The sequence below is a fragment of the Argentina silus genome (assembly GCF_951799395.1).
Source record: "Argentina silus genome assembly, chromosome: 22".
NCBI classification, from domain to species: Eukaryota; Metazoa; Chordata; class Actinopteri; order Argentiniformes; family Argentinidae; genus Argentina; species Argentina silus.
Window position 1 is genome coordinate 10,524,383 of NC_139676.1, and position 23,091 is coordinate 10,547,473.

Sequence of the window (23,091 nt, forward strand, 5' to 3'; positions counted from 1 at the left end):
CATGAAGTAAGGCAGCTGGAGTAAAGACAAACAGTCAATCAGACATTTACACACACACTATTTACACCGCCTAATCAACTGCCCCTCGTTCTCAGCTGCTTAAAAATCCCCATTTGATCCAACATGCCTTCTAGCTGAGATGACCAGATAGACTACAGGCGCCACCACAGGACAAACAAGACAGACTAGGCTACCCTGAGGCTGGACATCCACACCAAATAACCCAAAGATGAAACAAAGGGCGGTATTGTAAAAAAAGGAGGATTATACAAGAATGGAGAGATGGAGAGAGCGAGTGATGAGACTTGTCCTCTCTCAGCCCAGTGTGGCGCCTCTGGTTCCTGTGGTGGGCCTATACAGCAGTGGAGGGTGACATTTAAAGACGCTGTGGGGTGTGTGTGTGTGTGTGTGTGTGTGTGTGTGTGTGTGTGTGGTTGTGTGTGTGTGTGTGTGTGCGCGTGTGCAGAGCTGCAGGCAAGGCTCGACAGCCTTGCAAGAATCTTTCTTTTGCTTTTCTTTTTTATGTTTTATCTCTCTCTCCCTCTCTCTGTCTCCCACAATAGATGATATCACCTAGCTATGCTGCACTACAGCATAACAACCAGAAGAAATACAAACTGCAACAACAAATGCTCTAAAACCAGACATGAAATGCCGACAGAGTCACTGGTCTGGAAGTGAAAGGTGAAAGGTCAAATCATCAACACTCACCCTGATCTTGCTGAGTTTCATCTGGATCTTCTTGGAGACCATGTCGGCCCAATAGGGTTCACCCAGGAAATCCAGAAGGACCCGCCCCAACACAGCGTTCACCCAGGCGACAGGCTCCTCCTCCCCCTGTGCCACAGACTCCTCCCTCACCGGGCTGCTTGGCAACTGGAAAGTACAGTACATATAATGGCCTAAATCAGTGACACTCAACCCTGATGCTGGAGAGCCACAGTGGGTCTTGTGCAGGATTCTGTCCAGGCCTAGTGCCATCACACCCGGTTGAACTAGTCAACTGATAATCAAGATCTTGATTAGCTGAATCAGGTGTGTATCACTGCTAAGCTGGGCTCAGTACTGAGGCTCTTCAGGCCCGGGATTGAGCACTGTATCACTGGCCTAGAGCACTGAATGTAGTGAATAGTTGAAGTACGATATGAAGTACCGTTCTAGACTTTCTTAGCACAAACCACCTTCTCTACCCGTCTCTGTCAACTCTCTGTATGGCACATCAAAGCTAAGTCAGACAAGTGTAAACACTAAACAGGAGGAGAAGACAGGGGAGTTGTACGGTTGTGGGAGGCTGCTGTACCTTCTTGCCCACCCCGGGGCTGCTTGTAGGACTCTGGGCCACGGGGCTGGCTGCAGCAGTGGCCCCCGTGGTGGGACTACCCCCCGTCTGGGATGGCACCAGGGCGGCCATGAACACACTGTAGTCCAGCAGGGGCTTGGGTCTGGCACTGCCCCCCGCCCCTCCGGTGCCCCCCCCTGCCGCTGCTGCTGCTCCGGAGCCCCCCGCTGCTGTAGAGGGGTCCTTGTTCCGGGACAGAGACGCCAGCGCCTCGTCCAGACTGCCACGGCTACTGCTGCGACTGTGGGAGCTCAGGGCTACACGCCAGGGAGGAGAGGGGTCAAAGGTGAAAGGTGAGAGAGACTTAGGAGAGATGCATTACACATTGTACACGTCATACTGTGTCTGGACATCATCACGGTTGATTGTGTACTTGTACAAAGAATGTTGGTGTGGAACAGGGGAGGCTGGTGGAGGTAGAAATCGGGAGGACGGGTTCATTGTAAGGCACGGAACGGAATGAAGAACGGTATCAAACACGTGTGTCCGTCCGCCCGATTTCTACCTCCAGTGTCACTCACCAGTCTTACTCCCAACCAGGCTGGTCGCCCTCTTCATCTCTGTCTTGGGCTTGGACGCCAGCAGGATCCTCCTGAACCACTCTTCTTTCTCTCTCCCCGTCCTCCCAAACAGGTAGAGGGTCAGTTCAGGGCCGGGAGGGGGCTTCCTAGCCTCCTCTGTGCCCCCAACGGCCCCCCCCATCCCCTCTCCCCTGTCCGCCTTAGCAGAGGTGGTGGTGGTGGTTTTGTCGTCCGCAGGGTCGGTTCTGTCCCCCTCGGCCTTGGACATGAAGTCCTCCTGCTTGCCCAGCTCGACGCAGATGGGGTACTTCTTGTTCCACACGCGCTTCCTGGCCAAGCTCTGGGGCATCAGGTAGATCTAGGAGTGGATGATGGATTGAGTCAAGTTATCGTGTGTATTCACACCTTGAAGCTAGATCAAGGCTAAAAGTAACATACACGTGTTCGCATCCCCCCTCCTCCTCCTCCGCCCCCCCCCCCCCGCCCCCTTCCCCTTACACACACCTTGCTGTCGGTGAGGTCGTAGATCTTCTGGCTGATGTAGGTGACGTCAGGTTTGGGTTCGTTGTGCATGGCGCGCCGGGCGATGTTGCGGTTGGGTTTGGACAGGCGGAGGGTGGAACCTTCCAGTCTCACGTACACAGACTGGGTCAGGGTGGCGTGGTAGGTCTCGGGGTCGTAGTTCATGATCTCATTCATCCAACCCTGGAGGAGGGCGACAGTAGCATCAATCAAAAAACAAACCAATTAACATGATTTCTGTTTGGATGACACATTCTTATTTCATTTCACACTTAGGTTGTGGGTTCGATTCCTGCTGGGACCATATATACTGAAAAATGTATGCACTCGCTGCAATGTAAGTCGCTTTGGATAAAAGCGTCAGCTAAATGGCATATATACATACATATATACATACTGCCTGCAAAATGGACCTGCGTAGAGTGGGTTCTGTGGGTTCTGACCTCAGCTGTGGGTCGGATGTCATCAAGAGCGACAACTGGGTACACGCAGTACGCTCCAGTCTCAATCCACACTTTTACAACCAGTCAATGTCCACGTTGTTGACATTCATTGGTCTCACCATGACACACTGCACCCCTGACCCAGCCTTCCCATACCGTACACACTAATAAAACCCTCAACGCCGGGTAGGCTGAGGCTGCGACCGGGACGTGTCGTTGTATTTCATCCAGGCGTTGCCCTGTGCACCAATAAACTCCTGCTGGATATCTAGAGCATTTAGTTGTATTTCATCAAGGGGGTGCCCCTGTCTGCAGTAAAACAAGGCTGTAGATTGTAGAAGATTGTAAAAAATGTAGACAGAAGCAATATAGAGACCTATTCTCATCTCTGTTCGATACGTAGACCGAGACGACCCCTGGAGGTTCATCACAGACACATGAATCAGCTGAAGTACATTTGATACAGACATGCTGGGCCCTATTATACCACAGGCAGACCTGAAGGGAGGAAGATAAAGAGAACCAGATATAGGAGAGAGAGAGAGAGAGAGAGAGAGAGAGAGAGAGAGAGAGAGAAAGAGAGAGAAAGAGAGAGAGAGAAAGAGAGAGAGAAAGAGAGAGAGAGAGAAAGAAGGAGGACATGATGAAGACAACATTAGGGAGGGAGGGGTAGAGAAGGAAAGAGAGAAAAAAGAGGGAGAGAATGAGGGAGATACAAAACAAAAGGAGAGAGAATGACAGACAGACTGACAGACAGACAGAGACAATACTGTTGTTGGAAAATGCTCATATCAAAAGATCAAAGCCTAGCATAGCACAGATCAAAGCCTAGCCCCTTTGTCTCCATACAACTCGTTTGAATGACATGCCAAAGCCTGGCAGTGTATGTGTTGTCTGCTGCCAATGATGTCATCAGCATCCTCACGCACGGGGTCAAACCAGACTGTTGAACCCATTCCATCATTCCATTATTCCATTCCATCATTCCATTCCATTATTCCGTGCGACCTCTGTCGCCAGTCCAGAGGTGAGATCATTTGGAAGGGGGCCATGAGACATGAGGTGACCAGGCTGACCAGACCTCCTGACCTACTGACTGGCTGGTTGGGAGTATGTGTGTGTGTGTGTGTGTCTGTGAGGCAACATCGACTGGCAAGCTAATGCCACAGATGGGTATCGGACTTGGCTCAAATGCAAATGTCAAACGCTTTCAAATGCTTGAGCATGGGCTTGATGTCGTTTGTTGTGCTCCAAAGAACTCACAGCTTACATCTAGCATACCCCAAGTCCTTTCAAGCACCTGATATAAAGTATTTGTATATTTTTGTTCATGTATTTGACCCAAATACAATAACCCAAGAGCAGGCTGCTAACAGGCTATGCTAATAAACTAACAGGCTAAGCTAATAAACTAACAGGCTAGCAGGCTAACAGGCTATGCTAATAAACTAACAGGCTAGCAGGCTAACAGGCTATGCTAATAAACTAACAGGCTAGCAGGCTAACAGGCTATGCTAATAAAACACAAACATATTTCGGCTTTAGAACGCTAATGCTACTAATGGCCCGGTGGCTGGGTTCCCTCAGGTAATTTATTGTCCATTAGCGCTAACGGAAGAGATCAAGTACACAGCCACAGCCTAATTTCTCTCTCCTTCTCCCCTCTCTCCATTTATTTCCGATTTCTCTCAATTTATTTCCGCCCTCCGACATCAAAGCAGTGAGAGGAGAGTCTAAAGCGTGGCTGTGGTCGATCTCATTTGATGCCCCTTAATGGCTGTGTTTTTCCATTCAATTGTGTTTTTCTTTGCCGTTCACAATGTGGTCCTTTGTGGGATCAGAGTGGCCAGCATTTGCCCCAACAGAAGAGATGAGACAGGAGAAAAGACAGATGAAAGAACAAGCTGTGACAACGGCTGACTCAAGCCTAGCCTTGATCGTCATGCGAGGGCTGATTCTGATGGGCACTTAGCTATGCATGTGATCAGTCCAAGAAAAAAGTATATCGATGTATCTCTCTAAGGTGCCTTGTGCTGCATTTTCCACATGCAAATAGCATTGTGTTTGACCATTAGATTACGAACATCTCATTTAGTCAGTTACTTACCTTGAAGATATTGGGCTCTTTGATGTCCAGCTGGGCCATGTTCCACAGCTCCCCCTGGTGTCTGGGCTGTCTTACTGCACCCCGGCCAGAGGGCTTGGGTCCAGCCAGCCACACCACCCCGATGGCTAGGAGGAAACCCAGTCCCGCCCCAAACACCATCCCTCCTACGTAGGTGGGCAGAGGGAGCACGAAACACCCGTAGATCAGCACCATGAGGCCAATCAGGGTGTAGTGTGGCACACTGGGCCCCTCCCCCTCCTCTCCCTCCCCCCACTCGTCCTCGCTGCAAGGCTCTGTACTGCCACTAGCGGGCGCTCTAGCTCTACTCCCCGATTCGTAAGTCCTGTCCCCGCCTGTGTCCCCCCCCTCGGTGTCCGTGCAGGTCTCAAAGTCCTCGCTGTAGAGGATGCAGAAGTCTTCGTCCTCCTGCTTGGCCAGCGCCGACATGGAACACTTGTCCAGGCCTATGGAGGTCAAGGCAGAGAGAGATAGCGACTTGGTGCTTTTGGTGTCAGAGGACAGGCCGCCCCCTGCTTCGGCGCCCTTGGTGGGGCTCTCCCCCTCCCAGTCGCTGCCCTCCTCCTCCTTGATGCTGTAGCTGTTGTTGTTGCTCTCTGCCAGGCCATTGTTGAGGGTAGTCAGCTCCGTGGCGCTGGAGGAGAGGGTCTTGGAGGGCCGGTAGATGCTGCTACCACCCCCGCCACTCTCGTCCCCCATCATCTTGTTGAACAGCTGGAGGGGTTCGTACATGACCTCAGACAGACGCCGTTTGGTGTCCTCGATACGCGCTTCCACCTCTGACACCTGCAAGGCCAACAATATCATATGTTACCTTTCATGAATATCACAATGACAACGCCCTTCACAACACACTTTACGCAAAAGGGGAGAGTTGATAAGTAACAAACAGTAACAATATGTAAAAAGTGGACAACCACTTTATACCATAAAATAAGCAACAAATCGTAGACTCGTAAAAATCACAAAATCAAAGACAAACAGAGCGAATAAGACACCTTGAAGAAGGAGCGACTGTCTGGCGAGGTCATCGGCGAGGAGGGGGCCGTCTTGGAATCGCCTACGCCGCTGATGGCCGCTGTGGCGGCGGGGGCACGTGATTGGGTGAACTGCTTGAAGAGAGTGAGATTGAGGCGGGAGGAGTCTGGGAGGCGGTAGGGCGAGGAGGAAGAGGAAGAGTCTTGAGAGGTGTCAGAGGACAGGGACTTCACCAGGTTCTTCATCAGCTGTCGGTGACGAACTGAGGAAGAGGGCGGGGCCGCGGCAGGCGGAGGAATGATCCCTTCGCGGACGGGCTCAATGTCCGAGGAGAGGGATTTGACCAGGCTGAAGAAGGGTTTGTCGCTGGAGGGGAGGGCTACAGATCGGGAGGGGGAGGAGTTGGGGGTGGGGTTAGAGGTCGGAGCAGGGGCAGGGGGAGGGGCTGAGCTCTTCTGCTCGGAGGGTGAGGAGAAAAAGCTCTGGATGGAGGAGGTGGAGATGGAACTCAGAGAGACAGCTTTGGGAGTCAGAGTGGAGGACGACACGGGGAGAACCGCAACCTCCGCCGGGGAGTCCAACTCCACCGCTTCAAATAGGGCCTCGCTCGCTTCCAACGCCGTCACGATTCCCGGGTCCTCCTTGGCGGGGGTCGGAGAGGAGACCGCCGAGCCATACAGCTCCTCTTCCTTCTCCTCTTCCTCCTTCCCCAGAGCTGAGAAGTGGATGGTGATGGTCTCCCGGGACAGCGAGCGCTTGACATGGAGTTTGGGACCCGTGGCAACAGCAGCGGCAGCAGGAAGTGGCGACGGCGGCCGCTTGGCGGCGGAGGAAAGGGGCGGAGCTTTGTCTGCATGGCTGCTGGAGCGCCGGCTAGTCATCGCAGTGCTCCTCCGGCTGGGTCACACCCTGAGTGAGAGAATGAGAGAGAGAGAGAGAAAGAGAGAGAATGAAAATGAGAGTGAGAGAGAGATAGAATGAGAGAGAGAGAGAGAAAGAGAGAGAGTGAGAAAGAGAGAGTGAGAATGAGAGAGTGAGAGAGAGAGAGAGAGAGTGAGAATGAGAGAGTGAGAATGAGAGAGTGAGAGAGAGAGAGAGAGTGAGAATGAGAGAGAGAAGAGGGCACAGGTTAGAAATGTCCAAGCTGTATCATGCAGATTAGACTGGACTTTAATAAGTTTAAATAGGTACTTTAATACTTTAATAGGTTTAAATACAAATTGGTATCATGGATAAAACAAAGAACACATTTAGACTGGAGAGAGAGAGAGAGATTCTAGGAATGATATAGAACATTCTAGATTATCATTAAACATTGACTATTACTTAGCCGCTGACTGAATCGAGCATACAGAGATACTGTATTCCTCAAAGACGGCTCCAATCACATCCTCCTTGAAAGCAGGGCCGGATCAATGAAGGCTAATTGAATCTGAGCCGCTAAGAGGCTTTCTCTGATAGAACCCTACAGGGCTAACCAGTGAGATGGAGTCGATTGTCAATACAAGCTCTTCCAGGAAAACGCTGCACCCGGTTGGGATGGAGGATCAGCTGTCTCGACAGGCGAGAGATGAGCACAAATGTCAAACCGCTGCTCACTAGCATGCCCAAGACCTGAGATCAATCCAGCCCCTTTCTTTAAAAATCTATGTACAGTAAGGCAATATGAAATTCCCAAAAGCCGTTCCTGGAAAGCACTAAAACACTACCTAGTTGTCATGACAGCATCGTCATGAATATGTACTGTATCACTGAGTTTGTTTCCAGTTCACAGAGACAGTTGAGAGAGCTGTGTGCGTGTGTGTGTGTGTGTGTGTGTGTGTGTGCGTGTAGGCTGACAGAATGCCATGCTGTGTGTCTCTCTGGGCTTGTTCTGCGTCAGCCATCCCAGTGGGTCTGCAGCAATCAAGCATCCCACACACGCACGCACACATGCACAGACACATGCACACGCACACGCTTATGACATCTTGTGACAATGACTCCTCGCCTTGTGAACAAGAGACTCTTTCAGAAAAATAACACTGAGCGGGTGACAAAAACAATGGGGAGAGACAATAGCTAACTAAGAACTGTGTTTACCAAATAACTCTGTTTCTAAAATCCTATAGCCTGCTTAGCCTCTGTGGGTGAAAACCAAATCACCACACACCGTAGTCATTCAAACCTGACCTTTTGCCATAGCATAGCATGGCAATTGCTATACTCTTCAATATGACAAACATACATTTGACTCTCAAACGTAACACGACATGTTACGACAGAACATAACACGAGCATTGCCCGTCTGTAACTCAACTTTGATACGTTTTTATCATTTTACTATTATTGGGTTCAGCACTGGTTGTACTGACATCTACGAAGCCCAGGTGAGGGACTGAGGTCGAAGTGATGTAACAAACTCCCGGAGGGTGGGACACGCTGAACGGCGCCGACATAAATGTCACGAATAGAGCTGCCGACCCGGGACGCCGCACCTGCTTGAGCTCCAGTCACGTGACCAAGAAGAGCCACGACGAAGGTACCTCGCTCTCCCAACGAAAACGACACGGCCAGAGCCAAGCGCTGTAGAGTACGAGAGAGAACGGCGGTTAGACGCTAGAGAGAACGGCGGTTAGACGCTAGAGAGAACGGCGGTTAGACGCTAGAGAGAACGGCGGTTAGACGCTAGAGAGAACGGCGGTTAGACGCTAGAGAGAACGGCGGTTAGACGCTAGAGAGTACGGCTCGCGCTCATCCAATCAGTGAGGTCATCGGGCTACACAGGCTCCGTCTACGACAGAGACTGAGGCCACGGCTCACGGCGACCTGACAGGTGGTGAAACTAAAAGTGACCTCGACGTTAATACATCTACTGGTATCTACTCATCGCCGCGTGTTCACCACCTGAAGTGAAACGATAAACAATAACAAATCGATATGAAGAGGAGAAACCGTTCGGCGAAGCGGGGTGAAACCTTGACGGCGTTCAGCGTCTCCGTGGGACAGCATCATTGGTTAACCGTGGGTGTCTGAGAGCGAGTCTGTGACTCATTCAGACACGGGTGCGACACAGAATGACCTCTTACCACTTTCGTAGAACATCCATTACCACCCTCAACCCATGTCAATCATTGTCCTCTGCGCTCACGCACACAGACATGAAAGCCTTTCCAACAAGATTGTGTGACTGCGTTATGACTGTAGTTTTTAACCTGAAAGGTTCTTTCTGATGAGCTATGACTCATAAGGGATCGGTTCAGGTGTAAAGGGATGTATATTTTTAGAGATGACGATTAGGTTAGGTTTGCAATTGGGTCGTATGCAAATGTGGATGTTCCGGTACAACACAACAGACGTGTCAGCTTTGATGACGAGTATTCTGAAAGAGTAATAAGGGTAAAAAGGGAGAGGGGGGTGAATGTGAGGTATTGAGAGTTCACAAGCAGTGATTTTGGAGACAGCCAGTGTTTTGCAGGAGAAATTGACACCTATTATGCTCTCCCTCCCTCCCTCCCTCTCTCTTTCCCTCCCTCTCTCAACCTTTTTCTCTCTCTCCCCCTCCCTCCCTCCCTCCGTATCACCCCTCTCTCAACCTTTTCCTCTCTCTCCCCCTCCCTCCCTCCCTCCCTCCCTCCGTATCACCCCTCTCTCAACCTTTTCCTCTCTCTCGCCCTCCCTCTCTCACCGTCACCTCGGTTCACAGCAATCTGAGATCAGCTCATTGATTCCCTCATAGATAATTCATAACTTCAGCAGAGTGAGCTGCCAGATAGCTGTGGACTGAGGTAACAGTAAGGGGTGGTACTAAGACAGGGGTGGTACTAAGACTGGGGTGGTACTAAGACAGGGGTGGTACTAAGACAGGGGTGGTACTAAGACAGGGGTGGTACTAAGACAGGGGTGGTACTAAGACTGGGGTGGTACTAAGACAGGGGTGGTACTAAGACTGGGGTGGTACTAAGACAGGGGTGGTACTAAGACAGGGGTGGTACTAAGACAGGGGTGGTACTAAGACAGGGGTGATACTAAGACAGGGGTGGTACTAAGACAGGGGTGGTACTAAGACAGGGGTGGTACTAAGACAGGGGTGGTACTAAGACAGGGGTGGCACTAAGGGGTGATACTAAGACAGGGGTGGTACTAAGACAGGGGTGATACTAAGACAGGGGTGGTACTAAGACAGGGGTGGTACTAAGACAGGGGTGGTACTAAGACAGGGGTGATACTAAGACAGGGGTGGTACTAAGACAGGGGTGGTACTAAGACAGGGGTGGCACTAAGGGGTGATACTAAGACAGGGGTGGTACTAAGACAGGGGTGGTACTAAGACAGGGGTGGTACTAAGACAGGGGTGGTACTAAGACAGGGGTGGTACTAAGACAGGGGTGATACTAAGACAGGGGTGGTACTAAGACAGGGGTGGTACTAAGACAGGGGTGGTACTAAGACAGGGGTGGTACTAAGACAGGGGTGGTACTAAGGGGTGGTACTAAGACAGGGGTGATACTAAGACAGGGGTGGTACTAAGACAGGGGTGGTACTAAGACAGGGGTGGTACTAAGACAGGGGTGGTACTAAGACAGGGGTGGTACTAAGACAGGGGTGATACTAAGACAGGGGTGATACTAAGACAGGGGTGGTACTAAGACAGGGGTGATACTAAGACAGGGGTGATACTAAGACAGGGGTGATACTAAGACAGGGGTGGTACTAAGACAGGGGTGGTACTAAGACAGGGGTGATACTAAGACAGGGGTGGTACTGAGGGGTGATACTAAGACAGGGGTGGTACTGAGGGGTGATACTAAGACAGGGGTGGTACTGAGGGGTGATACTAAGACAGGGGTGGTACTAAGGGGTGGTACTGAGGGGTGATACTAAGACAGGGGTGGTACTGAGGGGTGATACTAAGACAGGGGTGGTACTGAGGAAGGGAGACCGACACCGACTCTGAGCAGAGCATGTTTGCGATGGCAACAGCATATGGTCCATACCCGGTCATAAATAGGAGGGCAAGCATGATCTGTTTCACATGTCACCGCACGCACGCACACGCGTGTGCACACAGGGTCAGCAGTACAATGAGACTATTCTACAGCAGCGTTGTACACCTAGGTAATAAGCCTCGTAATACCACAGACAGCTACCACAGACAGCCACCCAAATACATGCACACGTATAATACAATGGAATAGAATATAGAATATGAATATATAGCTAACTCTCTTCCCACCCACTGTAATGATGATTGATTGATGTGAGGTTTATGAATAGAATACAATGGAATAGAATATGGAATATGACTTTATTTGTCACGTCGGATATTTTGTCCTCTGCTCTACTCTCCCGGACAACACGCATGCCTTAGGAGAGGGACATGGAGGACCCTGCAGAGCAACTCTCTGTCTGTCTCTCTGTCTCTGTCTCTCTCTGATACACACCAGTCTTACACATTGCAACTGTAACAACAGCTTTTTGTTTGTGTGTGTGTGTGTGTTTGTGTGTGTGTGTGCATTAGCCTCATCCCCCTATTAGTCCAGTGTACAGTAAAAATATGCAGACTGAGGCCATGGTGGAATGAAGCCATGGAGTTGTTTGTTTGTGTGTGTGTGTGTGTGTGTGTGTGTGTGTGTGTGTGTTGGAATGGAGCCATGGAGATGTTGATCTGCTAATTACAACAGTGATGAGGTCTCATTAGGCCTGTGTTAGGAGATCATTAGAGATGTTCATAGCTCACCCAGACCACAGCACACTCACACACAGGCATACACACACACACACACACACACACATACACACACACACACACACACACACACACACACACACACACACACACACACACACACACACACACACACACACACACACACACACACACACACACACACACACACACACATACACACACACTAGATAGAGTGACGGAGGAAGTGTGCTAGAGATTCATAGAGAGAGTTATCACATAGCTTACGACACAGGGATGTGTGAGGATGAGGTCAGGGGAGGTTTTGGGAGTGATTTACGAGAACGTATAAGACATTGATGTCAAAAGAACAACTAGGTCAATATACTTTCCAACCACAAAAAGGTGAATCAAAGTTCCCCATAAAAGAGAACATTCCAGATGTCACAAACGGGGAAAGCCCAACTGCCAGTTTAAGTACTGGACTGCGCAAGGATAATTAAACGATTGAAACATTTAAAATTCCTTGGAATTGCCCTAGGAGAAAATCAGATATAGCCAGTTGCCACGCCAACGACTCCCAACACCAACCAACCCCTAATTCCTGGAATGAATGTCCTTGTTGTCAAGGTGACTGTGTGTGGTTGGGGAGACATGTTTCTAACAGACAACATGAGTAGTTGAGGAGAGAAAATACTCTCCCGGCTCAAATTCAGACTTAAGGTGAGTCTTCACGACGATGTCACCGTTAGCTCAGCACTAGGCTAATCCAATTAGCGCCTTATCTCCCGCTGAGGCTTTTCATATCGATTCGGCGCATCCTGCAGCTAGCCTCGGCAAATGGACTCTGCTGAGTTTGAGGTCTTTGCAGGTCATGCTAGCTGGGTTGCTAATTGCTGTCATGAATAGACAGACAGCAACACATAAAAAGCACTCAGACATCAACATACAAGGCTACTGTATATGAAGACGCTGAGGCTAAAAAGCTGTATGTATCCTCTTAACTCAACCTACTGCATGTAGCCACCTAAAATGGCTGTGTTTACAAGTCAGCAGAGATCAGGGGAGGCTGGTGGAGGTAGAAATCGGAGGAGAGGCTCATTGTAATGCTTGGAATGGAATGAAGAACGGTATTTGATACCTGGTAGAGATACATACAGTACATAGGCGTATCATTTACATTTACATTTATGGCATTCAGCAGACGCCTTTATCCAAAGCGACTTAGAACAAATACATTTGTCTAAGTAAGTGAATCATCTATCCATCAGTCATCAATAAGACAAGGTAATCTATGCTAGGACCAGGGGCTATTGGCAGTCACAATGCTAGAAGAAGGAATCAGTGTCAACAGCGCTGTTTTCACATTTGTCACTGGGGACTAATGGGAACCATAGCAAACCAGTTTGAGCTGGGGCGTGTGGTCTAGTGGAAAACTATCCCTTGGGTTGGTGGCGGCATCTGAGGATCTCTCCTACGCACGCACGCAGGACCTATCCTGGGACTGGCGTTGGAGGGTCATATTCGCTTTTCTGACATCATCATCAGTCGAAGGACCGTTAGAACTTTTGCCTCCTAACGTTAACTAATGATGACAGAAATGTATGAAATGGAGACTTGGAAATAAACGATAATAACTCATATTGCTAACTGGGTGAAGACAGTGTCATTTATCTCAGGGACGAGGAGAAGCAGCTGTTCCTCTCTCAGTCTGAGACTCATATTGTAATGGCATGTCAGGTTCTAGTCTGACAGCCTTAAACGGCTGAGATCAGAGAACATTGTTGTTTCCATAGTAGCTCATTTACCGGCAATCATCAGGAGACAGGGTGTTTTTGCAAGTCATCCTGTCTGCAGTGCAGAGTACGCACACACACACGCACATACGCACACACACACACGCACACACTGCCGCTGGCATCTAAAATTACACAGGAGTGGAGGACAGTGTGAGAGAAGCCAGTGTACAATACAGTGCAAGGCTCCATACCAGCCCCCCACTGAGCTAAATGTCAACCACTGCCGTTTCAAATGGCAATGCAACCGACCGTAATATCATAAACCTGATTATTCTGTAAGCATCGAGAGGATGTCGGAGAAATGGTGAGAGAAAGGTCTGTATGAGAGAGGGGGGGGGAGAGAGAAAGGTCTGTATGAGAGAGGGGGGGAGAAAGGTCTGTATGAGAGAGGGGGGGGGGGGGAGAGAGAAAGGTCTGTATGAGAGAGGGGGGGGGGGGAGAAAGGTCTGTATGAGAGAGGGGGGGGGGGGGAGAAAGGTCTGTATGAGAGAGGGGGGGGGGAGAAAGGTCTGTATGAGAGAGGGGGGGGGGGGGAGGAAGAGAAAAAGGAGAGAGAGTCGTAGGAGGAAGAACAACGTTGTCATTGTTTTGCAATGCTGGAAAGTCTCTCGAGAGCTGCTTACATGATATGATCCTAGAGCCCAAAAATCTGTAGGAAAATATCTACTCTAGTTGAGCTTGAAAACACCGAAACGGAACATAATAGATTGGCTGGGGGGGGGGGGGGGGGGGGGGGGGGGGGGGGGGTTCTGAGCATTTGAACAGAAACTCCCTTCTACTGTCTGTATACCTAGGAGATAGATACCCTAGAGCCAAATGTCCACACACACACACACACACACACACACACACTCACACACACACACACTCACACACACACACACACACACACACACACACACACACACCCACACCTTCCATGGCCTGTGGGAGTGAGATTGTGTAATCCCAGCCCACTACACCTTGCCCAGGTTTCCTAGGCAGGGATTAGTAATAATCCCACACCACTGTGCAGCCCCCCCCCCCCCCCCCCCCCCCCACCGCAACAACCTGCTGAGTACCATTTTAAAAAGCCCCCCCGCCCCCCCCCCTCCTTCCGTGATGACAAGACAACAGAAGCCAAGTGGCTCTCTTGGATAAAACGTAGGCGAGTGTTTCTACTGTACGAGCCGCCACAATGACAGTTAACAGTTAATGTGTCAGGCTGCTGGACTTGTTATGCCTTTCATTAGGCGATTTACCAGGGTATTTAAGATAACGCTACCTGAAGGTGTTGAAGAGGGTAAACATTTAAGTAAAACATGTTTGGTTTGTTTAAATTCTGTCTCGCAAAACGGCTCAGCATGTTTTTTTGTTTTTTTACATGACATGATGTAATACGCTGGAAATTCCCATTAAACTGTAGAGACACACACACACACACACACACACCACACACACCACACACACCACACACACCACACACACCACACACACCACACACACACACACACACACACACACACAACCAGGGGGTGGGATGTGTAAAATAGGAAGTAATAATCTCTCCAATTATGTAAAAAGTCTCCCGGGTATAAAAATGCATTTCTGTTTAATGTCATTGACACACACAGACACACACACACACCACACACACCACACACAGACACACACAGACACACACACACACACACACACACACACACACACACACACACACACACACACACACACACACACACACACACACACACACAGACACACACAGACACACACAGACACACACAGACACACACAGACACACACAGACACACACACAGCTGGGATAAGAACGAGGGGATTAGAGAGAGGGGGGACAGCGTCTGAATGGGAGCCTAAGCAGCGCAGTATGCTAGGAGCTTAGCTAACACTGACTTATAGCGCTGATAGCACAATGTGTGTGTGTGTGTGTGTTGGAGGGACATAACAGTCTGCTGTCGGAGAGCAGTTGCAGCACAGCCTTAGAAAAACACACAATAAACACACTTACAATAGAACACAACCAGAGTCTGAAGGACCGGTCGGTCGTCAAACTGGCGCGGCAGGCAAAGGAAAGTACAATGCTGAGCAATGACATCATCATCATCATCATCATGGGCATCAATTGTCTGTCTTCGCTCTCTCTTCCATGGTACATCAAGTCAGTGGAGTGTAGTCAGGCCTAGATTAGAGGCAGAGGAGGCCAGCTCACTCACCCCTACAGGGCCTCAACGCACCCTCAGATTGAGGGAGGATAGGCCTGGGCCTGCTAGCATTAGCTTTGGCTCCAACACACTTGAAGTGAAGGACGAACTTATCATTTCAGCTAAAGCATAGCAGGCTCCAAAGACTAGGAGACTGTTTGGAACAACAACAACCACAACAACAATGGAGAGAGAGAACACAATGTGTTGGGTACCTCCCACGTACAGTAGCATACTGTACCACCTAGGACACCGCTATTTGACATTCAAACTGGAGAGCACCTGACACCTCCCACACAAATGCCTGCGGACACTGAAACATATGTGTGTGTGTGACAGCCAATGCTGTCTCTGTCTGATAAATCTAGTTAGGATTTCATTCTGATGCTCCAGCAGCTGTATGTGTGTATGTGTGTGTGTGTGTGTGTGTGTGTAAAGCGGCACTGCCAACAGGCTGGGTATACAGTGCCTTCAGAAAGTATTCAGACCCCTTCACCTTTTCCACATTTTGTTGTGCTATAGACTCAATTTGAAATGGATTAAATTAAAAGAATTTGCCATCAATCCACACACAATACCCCAGAATGACAAAGCGAAAACACGTTTTTGGAAATTTCTGTAAATGTATTAAAATTGAAATACAGAAATACCTCGTGTACATAAGTATTCACACCCTTTGCTATGACACTCTTAAAATTAGCTACAATTCTAAAATGTCATCAACAAATCACTCAATAAGTTGAATTGAGTCCATCTTAATGCAAGGACAATAGTTCATGTAATTTTGGAATTAATATCTTTGTTTTTATAGGGTCTCTGATTTGCATAGGAATCAATTACATACTGTGTAGATTAGGAAGGGTCTGAATACTTATGTACATGAGGTATTTCTGTATTTCAATTTTAATAAATTTACTGAAATCTCTAAAAACCTGTTTTTGCTTTGTCATTCTTGTGTATTGTGTGTGGATTGATGGCAAATTCTTTAGATTTAATCCATTTCAAATTGAGTCTATAGCAAACAAAATGTGGAAAAGGTGAAGGGGTCTGAATACTTCCCGAAGGCACTGTAAATATGACAGGGTCTGAGAGACAGGGGACTACGGTCAAGCCTGGATCCATCTTAATTGGCTGAACTGGTTGTTACTCCCCCTCTCTCCCCCTCTCTCTCTCACGTACACCCTTGCTCTCTCCTGTGTTATTGAGAAGAGAACACAGTTGTGCTCAGGCGTGAAAAACAGTCTTATAACAAAAATGTCCTCTTCCCTCATCTAAAATTCAGAGAGGCGTTGTGTTGTAAACAACATCAACAACACAAGAGGTTCTGTTTCTCGTCCTTCGCCTCTAGTAATGCTTGAGGAGGTTTCAGGATTGAGCTGAGAAAAAACAACAACAGGTTTGGAGAGAGAGAGAGAGAGAGAGAGAGAGAGAGTCACTGTTAGTCAGTCGAGCTGGAGGCCTGTTAGTCTTCATGTAAAAGAATTGCAATCCAACCTGACGTCGAGGGGTGGTTCAGTTTGGTTGATACCTCGAGAGACAGTACCTTCTCCCCAGGGAACTACAACACAGTTGTTGCACAGTTGTTGGTTAAAAACCTTTACACAGGTAAAGGTTAACTAGGCCGACATGACAAAGTGTTTAGAGATTACAGAGCTGTAAACGCAATGACTTAGTTGGGCTGGCATGTGTACGACATGTGACACCGTCAGCACTTAGTACTGGATGCCACAGCGTGCGCGTGTGCGTGTGTGTGTGTGTGTGTGTGTGTGTGTGTGTGTGTGGTGTGTGTGTGTGTGTGTGTGTGTGTGTGTGTGGTGGCAGACAGGAAGATGTCTGATGACATAACTATTAGGAAAGGGAGGGAGAGAGACAGACAGACAGACAGAGAGTTGCTCATGACGACCCTGACCATATGTCAACGTAAACAAGACGTCTCACTGAGTAAACTACTGTCTCTCTGTCTGTCCGTGTGTCTGTCTGTCTGTCTGTCTGTCTGTCTGTCTGTCCGTGTGTGTGAGTGCAGGCATGCGTGTTGTCCGGGAGAGTAGAGCAGAGGACAAAATATCCATCCCGTGACAAATAAAGTCACATTCTATATTCTATCCCATTGTATTCTATTCATAAACCTCACATCATTCATCAATCATCACCACAGTGGGTGGGAAGGGAGTTAGCTAAAAGCCAAAGCTGACCGCACGGCCGTGTCATTGTACAGCCTGATCAGTTCACTGACCCTCGTGTCCTTCCACACTGAATAATGCACTCCTCACTTAACCGCTCGACTTCCCCTTCAAGGCCTCATTACAGTTGTATGAACGACACGCTCCTGGACAGTGACAACACCGCAGCGTGGAGAAAACACAGATCTGATCTCCCCTCCTCTGGTTACGTGTCAGACACACACGGCCACACCTCGCCTCAGGTGGTCGTCACCCATAGGTAGGCTACGGGGTTTCCCTTCCGAGGGTTGTCCAGGTGGGGCACAAAAGGCTTCCAGAGCAAACATCCGGACCCTCTTTTCCACCATAATTGCAACCAATAGAAGCCAAAAACTCACTGGTAGAGGAAACACTAGTAGGACACACTCCTCCTCCATGTGATTGGCTGAGCCCACTAAGCGTAGGGTGAAGTTGCCCCTAGGCACTGATCTCGTACCAGTCAGTCGTGCTCCTCTCCTTATATGTAGCTCAGGGTTAGGATGCGGGGCGGGTACGAGAGCGAAGCCACTGCCCATGAGGAACGAGGAAGAACGCATGTGTTATTATAAAAAACGCTGATGTCATTCATAGGGGAGCTTGTTTTCACTGAGGTACGACGGGACTACAGATAAAAACCACCGCGGTTCCCCTTCGGGAGGCCACGGCCTACCCAGGCTAAGGAGGAGGGATTATGGAGTTTTGTTACCTCTTAGGAGCAGTAATCTTGGAGCAGTTTTGCTTAACAGTCTCTGAGCATAACTAGCTCCATGTACTGCAGTATTGTACTGTACCCAGTGTCCTACAGTACTGAGCCCAGAGCTCTGTTCTTCCTGGGGGTGTGCACGTGTGTTGTCTCGGGAGGGAGGGGGGGGGTGATTGATTGATTAATTTAATGATTGATTGATTGGCAAATAAAACATGGTTTGTTGGTTGTTGGTTTGTACTGTTGCTGGTTGATAACACGTAACTATAACACGCATTGAACACGGGGCACAGCTTGCAACTCCAGCGGGGTTCGAACCTGGGTCTCTTGCTCTCGCTAACAAAACGAGTGCAGTGCACTTTTATCCACAGTGCTAATAGAATCGACTCAGTTAGCAGTGATGGTAGCACCCTGTTAAGGCTAGGGTGGTTACAGTACTTCTCAAGAGACGGTAGTCCACACAGACAACCGTCGATCGATGAGGACAGTGTCCAATTTCAGATTATAAAAACCAAAGTGGAGCAATATAACCAACTTAATCAGACGTTCTTAGAAAACTGACAGGATTTACAAGCTTTCGGGCACCGCAATATAACATTTTACAACGCTTCGAAGAACAAATTCCAGTCGGTTTTTCAGATGCCGCGTGGCTCGAATGGACTGTAAGTCCCAAACAATGTAGTTATGGTGAGTTGAAGATGGAAAAACACTAGCTAGGAGATACTTTAAGACAGCAGACATCACCAGGCGGTCAGTAGGTCAGTCACTCGCTGAAGTCCATCCCACTAGACCAGTCTACGTTAAACTAAGCCAGGACAGCGACTCTGCAACTCGGCTTTCCTACCACAAACGGTGACTGCCTACTGTTTCATAATATATTTGACTGTTTCATAATACATCTATAATATATGCCATTTTTATCCAAAGCGACTTACAGTACAGTGAGCGCATGTATTTGTTGTACAGTACAGTCCCAGTGGGAATTCGTGGCTTGAAGTGGGCTGGTGATACACACCGGCACCTAGAACCTTCTACAGCTTATATAATGTGCTAGACCCACCCTGTGAAGTACAAACCCAGATACAGTTAAACCAAACTGAGTATCGGCAGCTTTTTTCATTTTACTTGAAGTACTACTCAACACCCATGGTGAACATGGTTAAGGCTAGTATCAAATATACCTAGCATCATTTATACAGGGGCCTAGATTTATACCTGGCGTCCCCTGCGTCTTTGCTCCCTGTCCAGAAACAACAAACCCTAGACCGTTCACCCTTGAGACTTGTGAAGATCTGAAAGGTTTGGACAGGTATAAGCAAGACAGTAGTTAACAGCTTCATCACAGGTCTCTACATAACTATTAGCACACACAGACACACACACAGACACAGACAGACACAGACACAGACAGACACAGACACAGACAGACACAGACACAGACACACACAGACACAGACACACACAGACACAGACACACAGTCATTTAATTTTACTTGAAGTACTACTCAACACCTGTGGTTAACTGGACCTAATATGAGAAGCCCCAGCTCCAAAGCTGCAGTCTGCATCGAGGCATGGGAGGCATGGATCTGTCCAGCCTTCTAGGCCTACAGCTGCAGTCTGCATGGAGGCATGGGAGGCATGGATCTGTCCAGCCTTCTAGGCCTACAGCTGGAGAGGCCCTGAGGGGAGGGTGGACCTACACCAGTACTGATACTGGCTCTTGTTCCTTCAGTTTTATCTCATACCTAGCTAGACAGCTAACGCAGACAGACACTCTACAATACTCTACGACACACATGCACGCACGCACGCACGCACGCACGCGCACACACACACACACACACACACACACACACACACACAGAACACACACAGCTGCTGGAGCATCAGAAAGAAACCCTAACTAGATTTAGCAGACAGAGACAGTATATCTTTCCTCTTCTTTCTCCTTGGCTGACGGCGTGTGGCAGATCACTGACTGTGTGCTTTGTCAGCCTGGAGAGTGTGTGTGTGTGTGTGTTTATGTGTGTGTGTGTGTGTTTATGTGTGTGTGTGCGTGCGTGTGTGTATGTCAGTCTGAGGTAATTGGGTTTTCCTGCCATCGCACACAGTCCCACAACAGCCAAATTCCAAGGCAACCGTTGGCAACAAACCATCACTGAAGAAGAGCAGCTAGCGCTCAACGACACTGCTGAAGACCTGACCTGCATCTAGGCCATCACCACAAGACTGCCTTAGCCCGCTGAGCTAAAGTCTAGACATTACCGAGGCATGCATGGATGGTTCACCAAACCATCTCTACACTAACAAGACGGTAGAAACGTCAAACTAACCTAAACGGACAAACAATAATCCACACCTCCAGACGCTGTCCGCTCACATCTTCTGTTAGTAACGCTGTATGTAGGAGAAACCAACGGGACTGGACGTTGTTAAACCTACTGTTAATGATTTGGCTCCTGTGATCAATGGAGAGGGAGAAACTAATGGGACTAGAACAGGCTGAGCTGCTGCTGAGATGTATCCATGACTAATCTCTCAGGTCACGGTCTCCTGTGATTGAGGAGCTGGAGCACAGTGTGAGTGAGTGTGTGTGTTTTAAGAGTGAGTGTGTGTGTGTGTGTGTCTGTGTTTTAAGAGAGAGTATGTATGTATGTATGTATGTGTGTGTATGTGTGTGTGTGTGTGTGTGTGTGTGTGTGTGTGTGACTGCCTGATGGCTCAATTCCAACACTAGATAACTTGTCATAGCTCAAATCCCAACGACAGGAGCTGTCTGTTTTCCAGCACTCTGGGATGAGACATGGCTATTTGTGTCTGCTTTTCGGCTCGGAACCAAAAACCGGCGATCATAGCTCTCGTCATCATCTCCATTTCAAACCAGAGACATCGAGGCCACCTTAAGGATCATATATACACAGGCTAGTATCAAATATACCTAGCATCATTTATACAGGGGCCTATATTTATATCTGGCGTCCCCTGCGTCTTTGATCCCTGTCCAGAAACAACAAACCCTAGACCGTTCACCCTAGAGGCTTGTGAAGATCTGAAAGGTTTGGACAGGTATACGCAAGACAGTAGTTAACAGCTTCACCACAGGTCTGGGTTGGCTTTGTCTTCATATTCATTTTAGGCAACCTACTGTATGGAATCCTTTCATAAATGTGTGTCTAGAGGGTAGGGGCTAGGTTTTTTTTTTGTGGACACTGGACAGGGCCTCTGTATGGCCTACATCTATTAGCACACACACAAGCACACATACAGACACACAGACACACAGACACACAGACACACAGACACACAGACAGACACACACACAATTATCCGGTAGCTGTGGTGGTGAGTTCAGATGGATGGGGGCTGTCGCGGGGCTTTGGTGCCTGACACAGACCTGTTATCTCTCACCACTGACAGGTAGACATGACCACTGACGCCTCAGTAATGGTCATTACCTACACAGTGACAGGAGAGAGAGAGAGAGTGGGTGGGTGGGTGGGTGTGTGTGTGTGTGTGTGTGTGTGTGTGTGTGTGTGTGTGTGTGTGTGTGTGTGTGTGCGCGTTGGTTCTGTCTGCACTAACAACTGTGGCTTCAGACACCTGAGAGACATGTGGAGGAAGAGAAATCATTAGAGCATCAAAAAGTAAATGAACGGCCTCTATATGAATAAAATATAGAAGCAATTAGGTCTATTTGTCATTGTCATGTAACAACACACCAAGCTGTGGGCTGTTTGTGTTAGTTAACAGAACGGACAGCCGATCCGGCATTTTCTGAAATCGACTACTTAGGCCTGTTGTATTAAGTTTCTGGAATTACCCGGGGCAGATATCCACAGTGACACACCCCAGTGTGACATTCTAGAATGACCACAAGCACATTCACCAAGTTCCGGCCTGTTTTCAGTGTGAACTTCGGCCTAGGGCTACATTTTCATCTGTGTAAGCCCTCTGTCAACTTGGTAGGATGAGTGGACTAGTGGAGCACAAACCCAGGTAAACTCAGTTTATTGTGGTGAATAGGGTTTACCCCCCCCCCCCGGCTTCTTTGCTACTTCATCCCTCTGTTGGACATCTGTCTCAAAAGCAAAACTGAGAATAATGGTAATAGAAAACGTCTGAGAACTACCGTCAAACATATTTCCAAACAGGTTAATCAAGCAGTGCGACTTGGAGGCATCCATTTACCATAACTGCGTAAGGTCACATTCCAGGTTGGTGTGCGACCAGTTCCAGTTGGCCTAAATAACAGCAGAAGTGGAATGACGACGTGTCACTGGCTGCTAACGACCGACAGGTATTTGTCCTCCCGAAGGACGTGACGTAGGGCGGCTAATGAGGGATAACTACTAGCTTTTCTGGGTGGAGTGATACTGCAGATACAATAGTCTACGTAGTCTGGGTGGAGTGATACTGCAGATACAATAGTCTACGTAATCTGGGTGGAGTGATACTGCAGATACAATAGTCTACGTAGTCTGGGTGGAGTGATACTGCAGATACAATAGTCTACGTAATCTGGGTGGAGTGATACTGCAGATACAATAGTCTACGTAGTCTGGGTGGAGTGATACTGCAGATACAATAGTCT

The 23,091-nt window shown here is 48.7% G+C and overlaps 1 protein-coding gene across 1 annotated transcript in view; it reads right to left on the minus strand.

The window, feature by feature from the left end:
* tex2 (testis expressed 2) overlaps positions 1–23,091 on the minus strand; it is a 39,976-nt gene that overhangs the window by 9,745 nt on the left and 7,140 nt on the right. Inside the window, exons 3-9 of the mRNA XM_083693810.1 lie at positions 5,949–6,837; positions 4,933–5,736; positions 2,365–2,565; positions 1,861–2,218; positions 1,301–1,596; positions 712–876; positions 1–15 (exon numbers count right to left, since the gene is read on the minus strand). The exon at positions 1–15 is cut by the window's left edge and continues 85 nt beyond it. Coding sequence (XP_083549936.1) covers positions 1–15; positions 712–876; positions 1,301–1,596; positions 1,861–2,218; positions 2,365–2,565; positions 4,933–5,736; positions 5,949–6,809 — 2,700 coding nt within the window. The 5' untranslated portion in view covers positions 6,810–6,837. The remainder of the gene's footprint in view (positions 16–711; positions 877–1,300; positions 1,597–1,860; positions 2,219–2,364; positions 2,566–4,932; positions 5,737–5,948; positions 6,838–23,091) is intronic.